A 17,958-nucleotide genomic window follows, 5' to 3' on the forward strand; every position below is an offset into this window, starting at 1 on the left:
CACTTCATCTTCCAGAATGACAGAAAGCCCTCATATGTGGTAGAGCTGACTCTGTGCATCACCACAGCTGAATAAGTACTAGAGTATGATTTTTTTAACATTATTCAGTTCCTGTGAAGCTTTTATCTCTCTCTCTCAGGCATATGCTCATGTTTCATTGACATTCCACTCCCATTGAAATTAGACACCTAATCTATATTTAGGAACCCAAATAAAAGAGGAAAGGATGCATTCAAAAATATTCTCCTTGTATGTGCTATAAAGTTATGCAAGGCATTTCTCCTTGCTCATTACTGTGGTAACTGAGTTAATAAAAAGCTATATATCTGCAATCACAAATCAGAATTATGAATAAGATTATTTACCTTATTGAAAGACTTGTTAGGCCTTAAAGAGATATTCATTTATGACCTCTTTAATACCCACTTAAATCCTGAATTTTCTATCCCTTCCAGTTACTGAAACATCTCATTGCACAGTATTAAGTGGTGGTGAGGGTTAATAAACTAGTTTTTCACTTCGAGATAGCTGACTTCAAATGAAAGTTGAAAACTATTTTTGTAATCTCACTGTAGCCCTTGGTGGACACCTGTTCTTTCCACGCACTCTAAAACATCAGTCAGTCTTCAAACAAGAGGGGTGGCTGTAAATTGACAAGTAGGTGACTTTATAAATCAGAATTTAAACTCATTGGCAAACTTGGAGGTTGAGGTAGGGGAAAGAATTGCCCAGAACCTGCCTGCAGTATCTGACTCAGCTCAATTTTAAAAGCATCATAGTTACCAAATCATCAGCTGCTTGAATTATAAAGGAAACATGGATAAGAAATGCGAAAGAACACACACATAAGGGTAACAAAGGTAGCACATAAAATATAGCTTTGTTTAGGAAAACTGCTCAACTGATTACCCATGCCACCTTTCTTGGAGTTTTTTGGATACTGAATTGCTTAAGAAAAGGACTCAAGTTGTATTTATTTCATTTTATAGAGTTTTATTAGCCACCATTAACAACAGAAATCAATACACAGTTATCTTTAGCAACCAAACCTGTATCAAAGAATGAAATCAGGTTTGTTTGACAAGAGCTGTTTCCCATAAAACCATGTTGACTAGCATTAATTATATTCCTACCCTTAAATTCTCTGTCAGTTGAATTCCGTATCAGCTTTCTGTTATTTTGCCCAGGATTGACGTCAGGGTAACCAGCCAATAGTCGCCTGGATCATCCCATTTCCCCTTTTTGAATACTGGTACAACATCAGCACTTTTCTGGCCTTCTGAATTTCCCCAGTAGTCTAAAATATATTAAAAGTTAACATCAATGGGCCAGAGATCGTTTCAACCAACTCTTTTATGACTTCTGGGTGCAAGGTATTCAACTTGCTGATTTGAAAATGTGTATCCCTAATAGATGGCAATGCTTAACATCCTTCAGAGTTACTAATGGACTGGAAAGTAGTTCATCATCTTCATGTGATACAAGCACTTCATCCTGCTTCTTTCTAAATACAGAAGAAAAATATTTGTTGAATACTTTTGCCTTTTCTGTAGCAATATTAAACATTTTGCCATCTCCATCTAGCAATGGGCCTATATCACTGCTAGAATTTTTTTTGTTCCCAAAAAGCTCCTTATTGTCTTTAGCCATTCTGGCCATGGATTTTTTCCTTCCTAGCAGAGAGAGGCATAACAAGAACCAATGCCGGTAGCTGAAGCCAGACAAATTCAAATTAGAAAGTAGGCACAATTTTTTTTAACAGCAAAGGTGATTAACCATTAGAACAAACAACAAAAGGAAGGTGGTAGATTCTCCATCTCTTGATGTCCTCATATCAGTGCCTGGATGCCTTTATGGAAGATATGATTTACTCAAACACAAGTTATTGGGTTCAATACAGGGGTAGCTAGGTGACCTTTAATGACCACTGATAAATAGGAGGTCAGACTAGATGATTGGCTCATTTGTTCCGGCCTTAAATTCTAAGAATCAATGAATCTAGAACTTTCAAGGCAGTATGAACTCATTGCCTAGGGTAGACACATGTACAGTGTTTCACAATCTGAATTAATAATAGTAACTTGTTCAGCTTCAAAACTTACTTTACAAAAATCTTGATAGGAACTTGTTACAAAAACAAGAGCATACACTGTAACGCTGATAATCTTCAAAATACATACATACGCATGTACCCTTCCTTACTATTAGGTTCCTCATTTCAAGAAGTAGTCAATTGACTGATTTGGGTCATCACGCAAGACACAATCTCTATTAATTATCACCATATCTTTGCTCAGCCATCAGCTTTCAGCACAGTTACTGTTCACATCAATAGCTGACATTGCAAACACAGATGAAGCAGATGACTGTCATGACTGTATAGGTGAGCTAGTGAGCAGCCTCAACAGCTGCAAAAGAGAAATGTTCAGTTAAAGGTACCTAGCCAAGATAGGTACTTGATATCACCAGAAGGCTTCCCAGGTGGCTGGCCAAGGGTCTCAGTCATCTCCCCTCCAGATGTCAGATGTTTTGAAGGAGTCTGGCCATTTTATCCCATTTCTTGTGGGTGTTACAAGTTGGCTCCTCTATTCACAGAAGCGGACATGCACCAATCAAATGGTGACCCATATTTCTGACACAGATTTGAAATGTCCAACCAAAATGACAGTTGTCACCTCTCATCATCCTGTCAGAAAATGAAACATCACTTCTGGATTCTTGCAACTGGCTCTGGAGAATTCCAGTCTCTTTGTACAAAACATCTTGTGCCTAATCAGTGTATGTAACAAAAGTTAGGCCATAGCCATTTGTACAGCCATCTTGGGTCATACATTGAATACCTGCTGCTGACTTAGCTCCAGTCAGCAACCGACTTCCACAAGTTTCTTTCCCCAGCACACTTCACATGGCTATGCTTGCCCGACTTCCAGTTTTTCCATTAGCACTTTGCTGACTGCTGAAATATTCAGTTTAAGTTTACAAAGTTTATACGAAGTCCATCCACATTCTGTGATGTTCTTTATACTTGTTTTAACAGTCCACTATGCAATAACACAGTCACTGTTGTTCTCCAGCAGGCAAGAACAGCTCTATAAATCTTTCATTTCTGTTCTCCTTATTTTAAAAATAATTATAAGACCAGTGTATGTATCATTGAGGTGTGTCAATGCCTTATTGATCAAACCATTACATTTCCGATTATTTTACTGTGTGATCAAGTGTCCTTAGAACACATTATTTGGTTTCAATCACTTTCATTATTGCCTCTTCCAGCATAGCTGTATTTCACTAACTTGTAGTAACAAACATGCTTGATTGCAAATACTACCCTTACTCCTTAACGTCATCCTAATTTAAAAGAAATCAATCTGAACACAACCCCTTCCTTCCGAAGAGAAGTCCCCCAAAGGCAAATACTGTCATTAATATTTACATCACGCATAAAGCTGTATCAATGTTTAGTAACTTTCCTTAAAACTTTTTTGCCAAAATAATGTATTCAGTTTAGTTCCCTGTATTTAGCACTAACTACTTGTGATGGGTGTCCACCCCAAACAGGACTGAAAGGGGTGAAGGTGGCCAGGTAGGTCTCTCAACTCCGCAGGATGCATCTGCAAGCAGCTTCAGCTGGACAGGAACAGGCAGGGGCCTATAAAACCAGAAATCTGGCAATAGACAGAGGCTGTTGCTGGGAAAGGGCAGTCACTCTCTTGAAAGAGGGAGGAGGGTTTGGAGCTGGTGCACCCAGAGCAAGGAGGGGAACCGCGAGTGGTAGGAAGCAGTCCAGGGAAGGAGCAGTGAGGGCTGGGAGAGGAGAGCCCAGAACTGTTGGGTGGAGGGTCCCTGGACTAGGAACCTGGAGTAGTGGGGTGAACTGGCATGGGCAGTGAAAGGGAAGACTGCCTGGGTCACTATGGGCGTGACAAAGACTTTGGAAGATTGTACCCTGGAAGTGGGGGAACACTGTGAGACCTAGCGGGAGGGCTGAGTCACGAAGAGGATGCTGTGGTTCCCGGAGGGAAAAAGGGGCTGCAGACCAGAGAGAGATGGAGTGACAGCAACTGCAGACAGCGGTGTCGCCCTGTAGAGCTAATACCCAGAGTGACCAGGAGGAGGAACCAGTAAAATGGTGAGTGGTGCACCCCTTGACACTACTGTATCTGGCAAAATCATATATTATCTTAATATTTAGTATCTATATTTCAATTCATTCATTCAAAGTAGATTAGAGAAAAGGAAAAAGGTTAGTTTCTCTTCAGCTAACAGTGTGGTTAACCGGCTTCCTGACTTGCCAGTGCTCTTTACATGTTCTTGTGAAAGGCTGAAGAAATTCTACCACTGGGATTTAAGTTTCTATTTTCTCAGGTCTTTGTCTTTTCTCTTCTGAAAAGTCTTGATTCCTGGGTAATTCTTAATTAACTGTCAGGATCCAGGGTGAAAGTAGGCAGGACTTGTGGCAGTAACATAGGAGCCAGGAACCAAAGCCAGGGGTCAGAGCTGGTGGCAGAGTCAAGAGTCAAACCAAAGGTCAGAGTCAGAGATGGACTCAGGAATCAGGTCGAGGGTCAATACCAGGTATCAGGGTCAGTGCTGGGATTCCAGGGGTTCAGCAGGACTCAATATCCAAGCTGAAGCCAAGGTCAATACCAGGATTTTAGAGGCATAGAAGTGGGGTGATCATGGCAGCTAGCTAGAAATCCACATTGTTGTCTGGACACTTCCTCGTACTCCCCATGGGCTGATGTAGGCACTAAGTCCATTGTCAGTAAGATCACTGATTAGTGGAACATCCCATGATGTGCAACCTCTGCAAATTGTTGTGTGGCAGGAAGCAGCTGGGTTAAAGATGCAGTTGGATGGCAGCATAAGGCGGTTGCTTGTCTCGTAGACCTCTAGTTCCTGGGTTCAAGTCCACTGGTACTTCTAATTAGCAATATGTCCTAATTTTGAGAGTTTAGTCACTACACAAGCCACTGATATAAAAATGTTTTCAGTCATGTTTACAGTTCATTTACTAACCCTCCCTTTCACTGTTACAGTTGAAAAGTTTTCTGCAGTAATTTATCTAACTACAAAGGATGATCCAATCACTACCCAAAAAATTAAGAGAATAGAGACATAGTATCATAATTTAAATGTATATAGCACCTTCCATCTCAAATCACTTTGAAAACAATGTATAACACATACAAAACTCACTTCACCCTGATGAAAAATGGAGCAATAGTGTGGCAATAGTTTAACAATGTACATCAACATTGCACAACAGTTAAGGAAGTAAGGAACAGGATAGCTAATTGAAACTGCTGTTGGACTGTAGGAATGAAGGCTGTAATTATTGAAGCTGGAAGTTAGCCATGCCACTGGAGCTAACTCTTATCTCTACCTTTCACCTTGCCTGACTTTTATGGTGAAGATACTCAGGTGTGGTGGTGTATCTTTCAACAACATCTTAATTGATTCCTCCCTGTCCTTTCTTACACAGGTAAACATATGGCTTTGCCACAACTTCTTTTAGATAATCTCAGAAGCACTTTACTTGGGTAAGACAAGGAGCATCCTTAAACACAACTCCATATCTTCCACATTTATCCGTAGTTTATCTATAGCGCACTAATCACAGGGCACATCACCTCAGAAATCCTGCTTGCCTTCATTCTTTATAACTCCAGTGTCGTCATTGACTCTGGATCATCATCTCCTTTCGTATCTCCTATTTCTACAAATCTATCACCAGTTCTGCAGCTCTGTTTATGACTATGTTAAACGCTGAAATATTTATCCATACATTCATCTCCTCTCCCCTGGACTATTTGCAACACTTTTCTCTGTGATTCCCTCAGCTTCTCGGACTCCAGTGTGCAGTGTTGCTGCCCACCTTCTCTCACATCTACAGTACAGTCACAATACCTCACAATCTCATCTAAAATAGAGCATTTCCAACAGCACAAATGCCCCTAGTACTGCAGTCGGGCATTGGTTCTTAACTGATACTGAAATGGGAGTGCAGCTTACTGAATCACCAGCTCCACTTCCTGCAACAGTTCCTAGGTTTTCATGGTGGTTTTCTCATGGAAGTATTGTCTGGGCTCAAATCCAGTTCAGCTGACAAGATTAGGCAAGATCAGAGACTGAGGTGGAATTAGCTGTAGATCAAAACTGAAGTTCAATACATAGCTTTATATTTCATTCTATTTTCATGTTTGGAAAAATTCCTAGAGATTAATATCGAGATTCATCAACCACTCCCATTTCAGCACCCCGTGGGAATCATAGCAGTGAGATGGGAAAGACCCACTGTATCGCTGATTCTCAAATTGTGGTCTGTGTACTACTTGCTTGTGTCCTGTGAAGAGCTGGCTTGTCGTATGGATTGTAAAAGCAGCTAGAAACAAGAAGGAGCCATCCTAACTTCTTCATTATGTAGACAGGGAAGAAAGGAGCCACAGCAGGACCAAATCCCACCAGCTGAACTGGAGCTGCCAACCATACCTGGGAGTCACCAGAGGGCTAACACCCCCAGCAGGACAGGAATGCCAAAGGGAGGTTGGAATCAGGCAGAGTAGCAACATTTTCTAACATTTGTTTGGATCCTCATATAGACTTTATTATAAAAAAGTAAATAAGGGTAAACTCTTTGAACCATGAGCAGGAATAATTTACAATATAAATATGGGTAGTTTCCTCTTACAGAGAGAGAGAGACTCTAAAATAGCGACGTGTGAATTAGAACATGCCAAACAAGCTGAAAAGCTTCTGCTGTAGAGCCCCTATTTTATGAACTAATTTGGGATTGAGAAGCTCATAAAATTGAGTATCTTATAATTTACAGTAAGTACGGTACATACGTTAATTTATTAATTGTTCAGTGGTAGTGTATGTAACAAATGTATACAGTGTGCCTATTACAGTCTTGCTCTGTGTGCGCATAACCTCTGCTCACTGCTCAAATACTTACATGGGTACCTTGTTGTTCAAGGGATAAAAATAGGTTATATATCCATTCATGAGATCTGTGGTCATAAAACAAATGTTCTACTGTACTTGGAAAAAGGCAATTAATATATAACCTCATTTATCAAATGAGAGGCCACAAAGTACAGCCCTGCTATAAAACTGTTATGTTGAAACCAGCATTCCTGTACTGCACAAAGAAAGAAAGCAGATAGGAGTTTGCTGCCTGGATGGAGTTAGGTTATGCCTACACTACGGGATTATTCTGATTTTACAGAAACCGATTTTTGGAAACAGATTGTATAAAGTCGAGTATACGCGGCCACACTAAACACATTAATTCAGCGGCGTGTGCCCGTGTACTGAGGCTGGCGTCGACTTCTGGAGCGTTGCACTGTGAGTAGCTATCCCATAGTTGCCACAGTCTCCCCTGCCCATTGGAATTCTGGGTTGAGATACCAATGCATGATGGGGCAAAAACAGTGTCGCGGGTGATTCTGGGTAAATGTCATCAGTCAATCCTCCCTCCGTGAAAGCAACGGCAGACAATCATTTCATGCCCTTTTCCCTGGATTCCCCAGGCAGACGCCATAGCACAGCAACCATGGAGCCCATTCAGCCTTTTTTCACTGTCACCGTATGTCTACTGGATGTTGCTAATAGACATGGTACTGCAGCACTACACAGCAGCATCTCCTTGCCTTTTGCAAGTTAGCAAAGATGGTTACCACCTCTACTGTACCGTCTGCTGCTTTGCAAGTTGATAATAATGGTTACCAGTTATACTGTACCATCTGCTGCTGTCATGGGTGCTCCTGGCTGGCCCCAGTGAGGTTGGCTGGGGGCGCATGGACAAAAATGGGAATGACTCCCCAGATCATTCTCTTCTTTAAGTTTTGTCTAAAGGGAGAGTCAGTCCTGCTTAGAATATCAGACAAGCCTACTAAAAACTAGAGAGGCAAACGGCCACTCCAGGTCAGAGCCCCAGACATCCAGCAGAAATGATGAGCTGCATGCCATTCTAGGGGGTGCCCCTGCAACAACGCCACTCATTGCTTTCCTCCTCCCCCACCCCTCCTGCGCTACAGTGGCAGTTATCCCCCCATTGGTGTGATGAAGTAATAAAGAATGCAGGAATAAGAAACATTGACTTTATTGCCTCTGCAAGCAGAGATCGAAGGGGGGAGGGGAGGGCAGCCTCCAGCTGCTATGATATTCCAGGCAGGAGTGAATCTCCAGGAGATAAAGCTTCAAGAAGAGAATGACTGGGAGTCATTCCCATTTTTGCCCAGGTGCCCCCGGCCGACCTCATCAAGGCCAGCCAGGAGCACTCACAGGAAGACGATGACGGCTATCAGTCCTACTGTATGGTCTGCTGTCTGCAAGGGAAGGGAAGGAAAGGGGATGCTGCTGTGTAGCGCTGCAGCACCGCATCTGCCAGCAGCATCCAGTAGACATATGGTGACATTGAAAAAAGGCGAGAAACAATTTTTTTCCCTTTGCTTTCAGGGGGCAGGGCTGACGATATATACCCTGAACCACCCGCGACAATGTTTTTGACCCTTCAGGCTTTGGGAGCTCAGCCAAGAATTCAAATGGTTTTTGGAGAGTGTGGAAACTACGGGATAGCTACAGTCATCAGTCGCCCCTCCCCCCGTGAGAGTCCAGTTCATTCTTTGGCTTTCTGGTACGCTTGTCTCAGCTCCTTAAGTTTCAGCAGCACTGTGTTGAGTCCCTGTTATAGCCTCTGTTATAGCCTCTGTTATAGCCTCTGTCCATCATACTCTTGGAGATTTTTTCAAATGTTTTGGCATTTCATCTATTGGAACGGAGTTCTGATAGAACAGATTCATCTCCCCATACAGAGATCAGATTCAGTATCTCCCATACAGTCCATGCTGGAGTTCTTTTTTGATTCTGGGACTGCATGGTCACCTGTGCTGATCAGCTCTCCACGCTGGGCAAACAAGAAATGAAATTCAAAAGTTCTCAGGGCTTTTCCTGTCTACTGGCCAGTGCATCCGAGTTCAGATTGCTGTCCAGAGCGGTCACAATGGTGCACTGTGGGATAGCTCCCGGAGGCCAATTGCGGCCACATTAATCCTAATCTGAAATGGCAATACCGATTTTAGCGCTACTTCCCTCGTCGGGGAGGAGTACAGATATCGATATCAAGAGCCCTTTATATCAAAAGAAAGGGCTTCGTTGTGTGGATGGGTGCAGGGTTAATTTGGTTTAACGTTGCTAAATTCAAAATAAACTCATAGTGTAGACCAGGCCTTAGTGTCACACACTAGCAGAAGAAGAAAACTGGTATTGCTAAAAATTAAATCCTGACAAATACGAAATGTTCAAAGGGAATTTGAACACTTAGCGAAATGGCAGAAATACTGAACTGTTTGGCAATCAAAGCATATCTCAGTTTAACACTGTTACTAAAACAGACAAATATGAATCTAAGCCTTGAATCATAATAATTTATAAGGGATTTCCCTTGGAAGGACAGACCTGACCTACTTCTAGTTATGCAAATTGTCCTTCCTTCCAGTTTCTTGAAAGGGTTGAGTAGCATCATGAGAACTTTTTTCCTCTTAGAGATGCATTTATAAGCGTATGTTACTAAAAATCTGGAATAAATTACGCTGTTTGGCTCTTGAAATGCTTTGACAGAAGTCATCATTTAAACACGTTTAATTCCATCCCAATCTACTAAAAGTGACATAGGATTTTTTTGTAAGCAATGAAAAAGAAATAATTTAGCATATGTAGATTTGCATGAAGCCCATTTTCTGAACTAACTGTACAGAATTTTGCTCTTGCCAGGTATATTCTCTCACCCATGTAAAACAGCAACACATGATAGGGTAACGTATGGCACATGTCATTGTGTTATAAACCAAATTAAACACGTATTAGGAAGAAATAACCTGGACAATTATGCTGTGCCTAAATAAATTCCTGTATATTGTTTGTTTATGTGCACCCATGGAGCATTTGGAGATCTCTTGGGATGAAAAACTGTATATAAACATAAACTCATCAGTGTAAGACCATTACACTGTGACCAAAAAAATAAAATGAACAGGATGTACGACGCAAGGTAGTGGCATTGTACAGTATCCTGCAAACATCATAAAGAAATATTAAATTCTTTACATTTGCACAGAGCCTTATAATGTCAAGGCACTTTACAAATATAATTTAATAAAGTATAAACACATCTCTCTAAGGTAGGTGCTAATCATATTTTACAAATAGGGAAACTGAGGCATTGGGAGCGTTGGCTTGAGGGGGAGGGAGGGTTGGTCATGATGAGAGAGTCAGAGGGCCAAACGAGAGCGACCCCCCATGCACCAGGCTGCAACACCACTCAATTTTGGCCCTGCCACTGGTTCACACCGTACATAATAACGTACTTAAGTCTGCACGCGCCACTGGTTTATGCAATGCTGCATATATGGAAGGTACTGCACAAGGAGTAAAATGTTTCAATGTCCATATTTTATGGAAAATGCATGTGTCCGCCTTCAAACACACACTGGACTGTTGACATAAACATTTATAATTAAATCATAAACACAAGGTATTCAGAAACAAAGTCCCAGTTTAGACAAACTGGAAACCTTTAATAGCCTTAAGAACAAGAATTAAGTACAAAATACTCCAACTGTGCTCTGGATTTATTTGCTGTCTTCACTTCACTATGGGCTGCTTTTTGCCATCCTACAGAAGGAGCAAGATATTGCTCCATGTAAATGGGGGTGGCAGAATATTATCCTATATAATCAGACTGCTTGGTTATTAGTTAAACTATAACTTGTGAGAGGAGATATGTTGGAAGGCCCCAGTCATGAAGAAATAATGTTTCCAGTTATTAATTGAAGAGCATTGTTATTAATTTACAGCCTTGTTTTTGCTAAACATAATTTGCTTTGGTAAATCACTCTGATCCTGACCTCCAGATAATAGCTTAGAGGAGATAAGGTTTGTAGCATGTACTTTAGAATCATTATATTTTATCTTAGATGGTTTTTTTTCAGATTCATACTTCAGAACATCCGCCAACTCTTCCATTAAAAAATAAATTAATGAGACTGTAATTATGAATGTTGTAATAAAGACAAGGAGTAATGGTCTTCAAAAATCTACCATGCTTCGATACATATACTGTGTAAGGGACACAGCTAGGTCCCATCACATCAGTGAAAATAGAGAATTTGAACTTGTCTATGTACTTAAGTGGCCCCTCTCTCCATAATATCTGAGCTCCTCCCAATCATAAATGAATTTATCCTCACAACTTCCCGGTGGAGTGGGCAGTAGTATTGCTCCCATTTTATAGATGGTGAATAGAAGCATAGAGAGATTAAATGATTGTGCCCAAAGTCATATAACAAACCTGTGGCATAGCCAGGAATGGAAACCACATCTCCTGAATCCCACCCTTAACCCTAACACTATCCTTCCCTCATTATTGGAATGCATTTTAATAGCCCACCATTGGTTTCATCCTCATTAAATTCTATAGTTCCCTTTAATAATAGCAGCATCTTTGAGTGACAGATGATCTGGCCTCAGTTATACATGCCTTCATCCCCTCCTATCTGAACCACACCAGTGTGATGCATCTGTGCATGAAGCCTTCACACCTTAGGAAAGTCCAGCTATAATGGAATGTTGCAGTGCCCCTCAATAACACATCCACCATGAACACCTCAAGCCACACACTACACTGGCTTCCCATAAAATATCCAATCAAGTTCAAAGCCTCAGGCCTTAGTATCAAGGCACACAATTGCCTGGACCAAGTACATCTAAAAGACCACCTACAGGTCCAGGATGAGGACTGTGATCAATCAACAAAGCCACTCTGGCACAATGGAATGTTCTACCAGAAGGGTAAAGCTTATCCGTGCAGGAAACAGAGCTTTCTTGGGGGGCTGAGCTGAGCAAATGCCTCCAGGACTCATCACAAACCTCACCACTTTCTACTCCGAGGGCAAGGCCCATTTCTTTGACCTGCCTTTGTTAATATAAATAAACAGCACAGGTACATTTATATGTTAAAAATAAAATCACTAAAACAAAACATTACACTTTTCACACACAGCTTCCCTGGGGAGCTATGATCGCAGGCTATAAATCATGAATGGTATGGAGACCATGAACAGAGAAGTGTTGTCTACCCCTTAACATAACAAACAAACCAGCAGTCACCCAATGAAATTAACAGACAACACGTTTAAAACAAACACAACAAAGTACTTCTTCACACAAGGCACAGCCAACTTGTGTAACTCATTGCTAGGGATTGCTGTGAAGGCCAGAAGTATAACTGGGTTCAAAAAAGAATTAGACAAGTTCATGGAAGATTAGTCCATCAATGGCTATTAGTCAAGGTGGTCAGGATCCAAACGCAAGCTCTGGGTGTCCCTAAACCTCTGGCTGCCAGAGGTTGTAACTGAATGACAGGGGATGGATCACTCAATAATTGCCCTGTTCTATTAATCTGGCCACTGTCAGAAGCCAGGCTACTGGGCTAGATGGAGCAATGAGTTGACCTAGTATGGCCATTTTTATGTTAAGAAGAAAGAGAGAATGAATCACAGATGTTAGTCACATCCCTTAGTACCCTACCACAAGGTGCTCAGATACTTCAGTAATGAGGGTGGTACAAGGACCTATACAGAATAGACTAATTAGGCTGGTAAGGCACCTTCATTTGATAAAACTTTCTAGTGCCTCTTTAGTTATATATCTAAATGCTGAATTAAGGGAAAATATTTTTTCCTTTTTGGTGTCTTACTGGAAAGTATTTTCAAAAGTGTAACTTCCTCATCCACTGGCCAAAGGTCTTTACTAATCCCATTATTACTGTTTCATAATATTCATTACGGCAGAATCTGACACAGATCAAGTGTCCTCCGAACACTTTGCCATACTGGTCAATGTCAGGCTAGCTACAGCTCATTTTTGTATGTAGCTTGAAGACTGTTTTTTTGTGACTGCCACAATGTGTCTGTATCAGTCATTAATTAGTAGCACTGACTTTTTTTCCATTTTCTTAACAAAAGTTGCTTTGCACTGGATAGATGTAGTAATAATAACCATGGTATGTTCACTCCAGAAGGTTTAGCATCTAGAATGGTTGCCTGTGCCTTCATATTTTTCTGTCTTGTTCCAGTACTAATTCCAATATTACTAAAAGAGTATGTTTCCCCTTTTACACCATTTCTCTGAGTTCCTAACTTCTGGCTTTAAGACAGATGCTGAGTTAATGACGCAACTGTGAGCCACAACAAATATTTTTATCTAGATAAGGCACTGGTATTACTTAGCTACCTTTTATTACATTAGCACTGAAATTTCTATAATCTTTGTTTTAATTTAAGATAACCTGAACTGGAGGTAAAGACTGTTAAGGAGGGCCAAATCAGGCATGCATTTAACATGCTGCTTCTTTAATTAAAAACAAGAGAATTGCAGGTCCTATCCCCAAAACGTCCTGCAAAGGGAATGGTATAGGAATGCAGTGCACTAAACCAGCTGAGCATTTGGTTAAACACAACGAAAAAGACCTATCTAAATAAATCATGAAGTTTTCTTTCCAGCAATTTCATAAGAGGGGCCTAGAGCTCATTCTTTCACATTGTGTGGTGATTTCATTTAAAAGTTATTGCTGCTAAAATCTTCATTTACAGTTTACAGAAAGTGTATAGTACAGGTTCTAGGAAATGGAAAAAAGTAATTTTTTTTGTTTTATCGTAAGAACACAACCCTTTGAGTGAATGGTAATGTTATGTATAATCAATTTCAGAAGGGGACACCTGTCCCCAAACTTCCAACCCTGGCCAATATCGACTTCTAGAAGTAACAGATTCTTGAATATCTAATGGTAGGTTTTCCAAACTAAGGAATGCATCTCTGGACACTGAAATAGTCTCAGCATTCAAATCAGATGACCTGAAGTCAAGCTACAAGATTCGCTCTTTTATTTCTGTTTTGTCTTCTTGATGTTATGTTAGATTGTGAATAGTGTTTTGCATAGCAATTTCCACATCTCCTCCTCCATCAAAGCATCCACACTCTTATTTTCCCTTCTAAAAATATGCTCAAACATCTTATAACATGATAATTATTTTGCATCATATGCATTCATTATTTTAAATGGGAAATATATAATTCAGTTAACCAACACAGCACTACCTGCCATGGCACAAAATAATTACGTGACTACAAATCAAAATATCTCAATATTTCTGCTTAAAATTGACTCATTTTGAGACAATTCTTTAAGGTGATCATGCTTAGAGAGTTACATTGGTCAAAATACAAAAAGCACGTCCAAAAGTTACATTTGAATGTGTGCTGTCCTGCTAATAACAACATGATTCATCTTGCTACACTGATTACATAAGTTTAGAAAATACTTAAGGAGTTTGGTGCAGTGCCCAGTAAACCAGTTTCAATGTATTGCATTGAGGAAATAGTTGGACTAATATAATTGCACCTTGTTTAAAGAGAACTGAGAGTGACCCTCAAAAGTTAGGACACACCCAAAAGTTCAAATGTTTACCTGACATCAGCAGGTCTGTCAATTAGGTGTCTCATGAGGGAAAAGTTGGGATGAAAATATTCAAGAGAATAGCCATTGAGATGGTGATTTGGTGCATCTTGTACCAACCAGATACCCAGATTCTGCAAGGTGAGTACCCCCAACTCTCATTAATCTCAGCGGCAGTTAAGGATGCTCAGCACCGTGCAGCTTCAGGTCCAGAATGAGAGAGAGGCAAGTGAACATGAAGAAAATAAAAACTAAGCTAAAAGAATATGGTCAAAATGCAAAAAATGCTCCCTTCCATTAGGAAATGTATTTCCCATTACAAATAATAAAATCATAGGGAAAAGTACGAGTACTCTCTGACCTTTCCTATGCTGTATATATTAGTATTTTACTGTTTCTCTCTCTCTCTCTCTCTCTCTCTTTTTTTTTTATGTACCTTGGACTGTTTGCATCCTTTCTAGCCTCACTATTCCCAGGAGACCAGCTGTCTTTTTCAACACCAGTTACTAGCCAATTTGATTGACTGTGTTTTATGAAATCTATATTTGGCACATTGAACCAGCACTCACTAACTTTTCATTTGTACTTTGAGGGAAGGAAACAATGTAAAATTGTCATTTTCTCCTTTCTCTGTCTCCTCCTCAAAGTGCCTCTCTTAACCCCATACCCATAGTGCCTTTTTATCTTTGTCCTTCCCTTTTTTCTCCACACACCTTCATTTAACATAATAAATAGATGAAGGCATTATTTTAGTGTTTCACTGATGAGGGCACACCTATTTCGTGTTTCACTATTTGGACATCAGCAGAAAGGCCCAACCATCCAATTAGCATTCCCAACCAGATACCAAGGCCTGGTCTGTGCTACAAAGTTAGGTTGATATAAGCCACCTTATGTCAACCTATCTGTGCATGTGTCTACACTCAAATTTGTCTCTATCTGATGCCATTAAATGCCCTGTTAAGATGATGCAGTAAGACTACCTCCCCAAACAACATTGAGTCCTGGTCATCCTACTGAGGTTGATGCCTTGCGTGAGTAGACACCCCGTGACCTATGTCAACCCTAACAACCCTCCAGCAGCTGTCTTACAATGCTCAACAGTGACCACTCTGGTCACAGTTGTCAACAAAACTGCCTAGAGGTCATGGATCCTGGAAGCCATCTCCCCCTCAAAACATCCCTGCATATTTTTGAAATGCCTTTTTCAGATTGCCCCCTTGGCAAGCACACCTAGCAGCTCTTCCTTGCTGTATGTAACTGGCCAGCTAACCATGCTGTCCTCATGCACTAAACATGCTTCTGCCTGGAGCAGACTGGAGGTATTGGATCCCCTGAGCCTGTGGGGAGAAGAGGCTGTGCAGACACAGCTACAGACTAGGCACAGAAATGCGGACATCTATGAAAAAAATGCACAGGGAATGCAGGCAAAGGGGCATGACAGGGGTCAGCAGCAGTGCTACTTGAAAGTGAAGGAACTGCAGCAGACATACGAGAAGGCCATGGAAGGCAACTGATCTGATGCTGAGCCACAGACCTGCTGCTTTTACAAGCAGCTGCTGCATGTTAGAGACCCCACCAGCACCCCACAGATCACCATAGATACCTCAGAGAAGCCTGAGACAGAGACCCCTGCTGTAACTAGCCAGGATGAAGAGGAGGAGGAGGTGGGGAAAGATGCAGCAGGGGAAGTCCAGCTATGATGTTTGAAACTGCTGCAATCTAGCCAGCCCTATCAGCCGAGCACAGATGAGCCTGATGAAGGGAAAAGAACCTTAGGTTAAGTGTGTATGCATTTTTCCTTACAGTGTTTAAATGTAAAGATGGCACCTAGCCCATCCTCAAGTTAATAAAACACAGGTATTGACTTTTCATTGTTTTACTGTTATCTGCTGCTGATCCTCAACACACTGAGGGAGTTGTTGGGTTTTCTGTTCCTCATCCAACTGCTGTAGAGGGGAAGACAAGTTAACTCACATGCAGGTCCCAGTTCAGAGCTTCAGACCTCAGATCTGAACCCTCCCCCTGGTCTCTCAACAGCTATTCCTGTGCTCTATGGCTCCTCAGTACATCTGTTTCTTTCAGGGAACAGTACCAGGGTTTCTGTGCACAATAACACTGATTGGTTGAAGAGAGAGGAGATTTGGATTTCACTAACAATGTCATGTTAAATTGACAGTGAGTATGCTATTGCTGCACTGAATGAGTAAAAGTACCATTTCAATGGCAGAATAAATTGCTATTCAGAATTAGAGTATTTGAACCAGGGCAGTTTAAGTGCCCAGAAAGCCAGATGAATTCCACCAGACATAGATTAGCTCACAGCTTCTCCACGGGTTCAGTCTGAATTATGACAGTTGCACTGTCTTACTGTTTTGCCCTGAGAATGCTCTTCTGAATCTCCTAATTCATTTTTTTCCTTTATTAAATTCACATCAACTTGAAATCTAGTCTCACTCATATAATTACCAGTACATCACAATAGGCACTCCAGCAACAATGATTACAGATCAGAAGTGGATTGATTCCCACTACTAACCAACAGATAGAAAAACCCATTCAATTTCTGATGCCATCTCAGCCAAAATAGCAAACACTCCCTCCATTGCAAAACACTATCTCTCTTTGCATCCCAAAACATCTTTGTAGATACGGGGAGCATTTGCAGAGTTGCCATTCATTCCTGCCCATTGCTGGTTCTTCCATGAAGCCCAGCCTCGTCATGTCCCTGCATACGACATCCTGCCATCTAGTCAGTGGTTGGCCTCAAGTCTGACAGACTGACCTTGAGGATCAACAACTGTAAATAACAGATAGCTATATCCAAAACCAAAACATGCTCAGGATTGTAAATCGACACCTAAAACACCCATCTTTGAGCCACTGGGGGAACAAATCAAAAACAGCAACAAGTTATATTGCTACAGATCCCTGGAACAAAACTTTCACACTAGCAGCCTATCTCACTGAAGGTAATTGTGAAAACAAAGCCAGATTCTGACCAAATACAAAACCTGTGACTGAATTGCACCTCCATCCCTAATCACTTGACTGAAGCCAAGAGATGAAAACAGGGATGCACAAACTACAGTCCAAAGACAGTGACAAAATGACTGTAAAAATCACCATGACAGAGAAGAGGCTGAGAAAGAGAAACCGTTTCTACTCTAGTGTCCAAAATGCAAGGGAATGTGAGCATTTCCTCACATTATCAGGAATTATAAAATGTTTTTCATGAAAAACTGATGTGGAAAAACTGCCTAATTATGGGAGAAAAAGGAGAGATAGCAAAGATAGCAGCAAGCTACACACCAATCTCATCTCTGGCAGATTTCACCTGTCTCTGACAGATACCTGCAGGAGTCTGTCTTTTTCCCCATTGGCAAGCCTTATATATTATTGTGCTAATAAAGTACCATTGAAGTGAAAATGACCACACA

General features: G+C 41.0%; 1 protein-coding gene across 1 annotated transcript in view; it reads left to right on the forward strand.

Annotated features, from left to right (window-relative positions):
- Positions 1-15,792: 15,792 nt before the first annotated feature.
- The window catches only part of SLC15A1 (solute carrier family 15 member 1), a 64,789-nt gene continuing 62,623 nt past the window's right edge, over positions 15,793-17,958 (forward strand). Inside the window, exon 1 of the mRNA XM_050937597.1 lies at positions 15,793-16,027. Within this exon, the coding sequence (XP_050793554.1) occupies positions 15,793-16,027 (235 nt within the window). The remainder of the gene's footprint in view (positions 16,028-17,958) is intronic.

This window comes from Gopherus flavomarginatus, chromosome 1 (assembly GCF_025201925.1).
Source record: "Gopherus flavomarginatus isolate rGopFla2 chromosome 1, rGopFla2.mat.asm, whole genome shotgun sequence".
NCBI lineage: Eukaryota > Metazoa > Chordata > Testudines > Testudinidae > Gopherus > Gopherus flavomarginatus.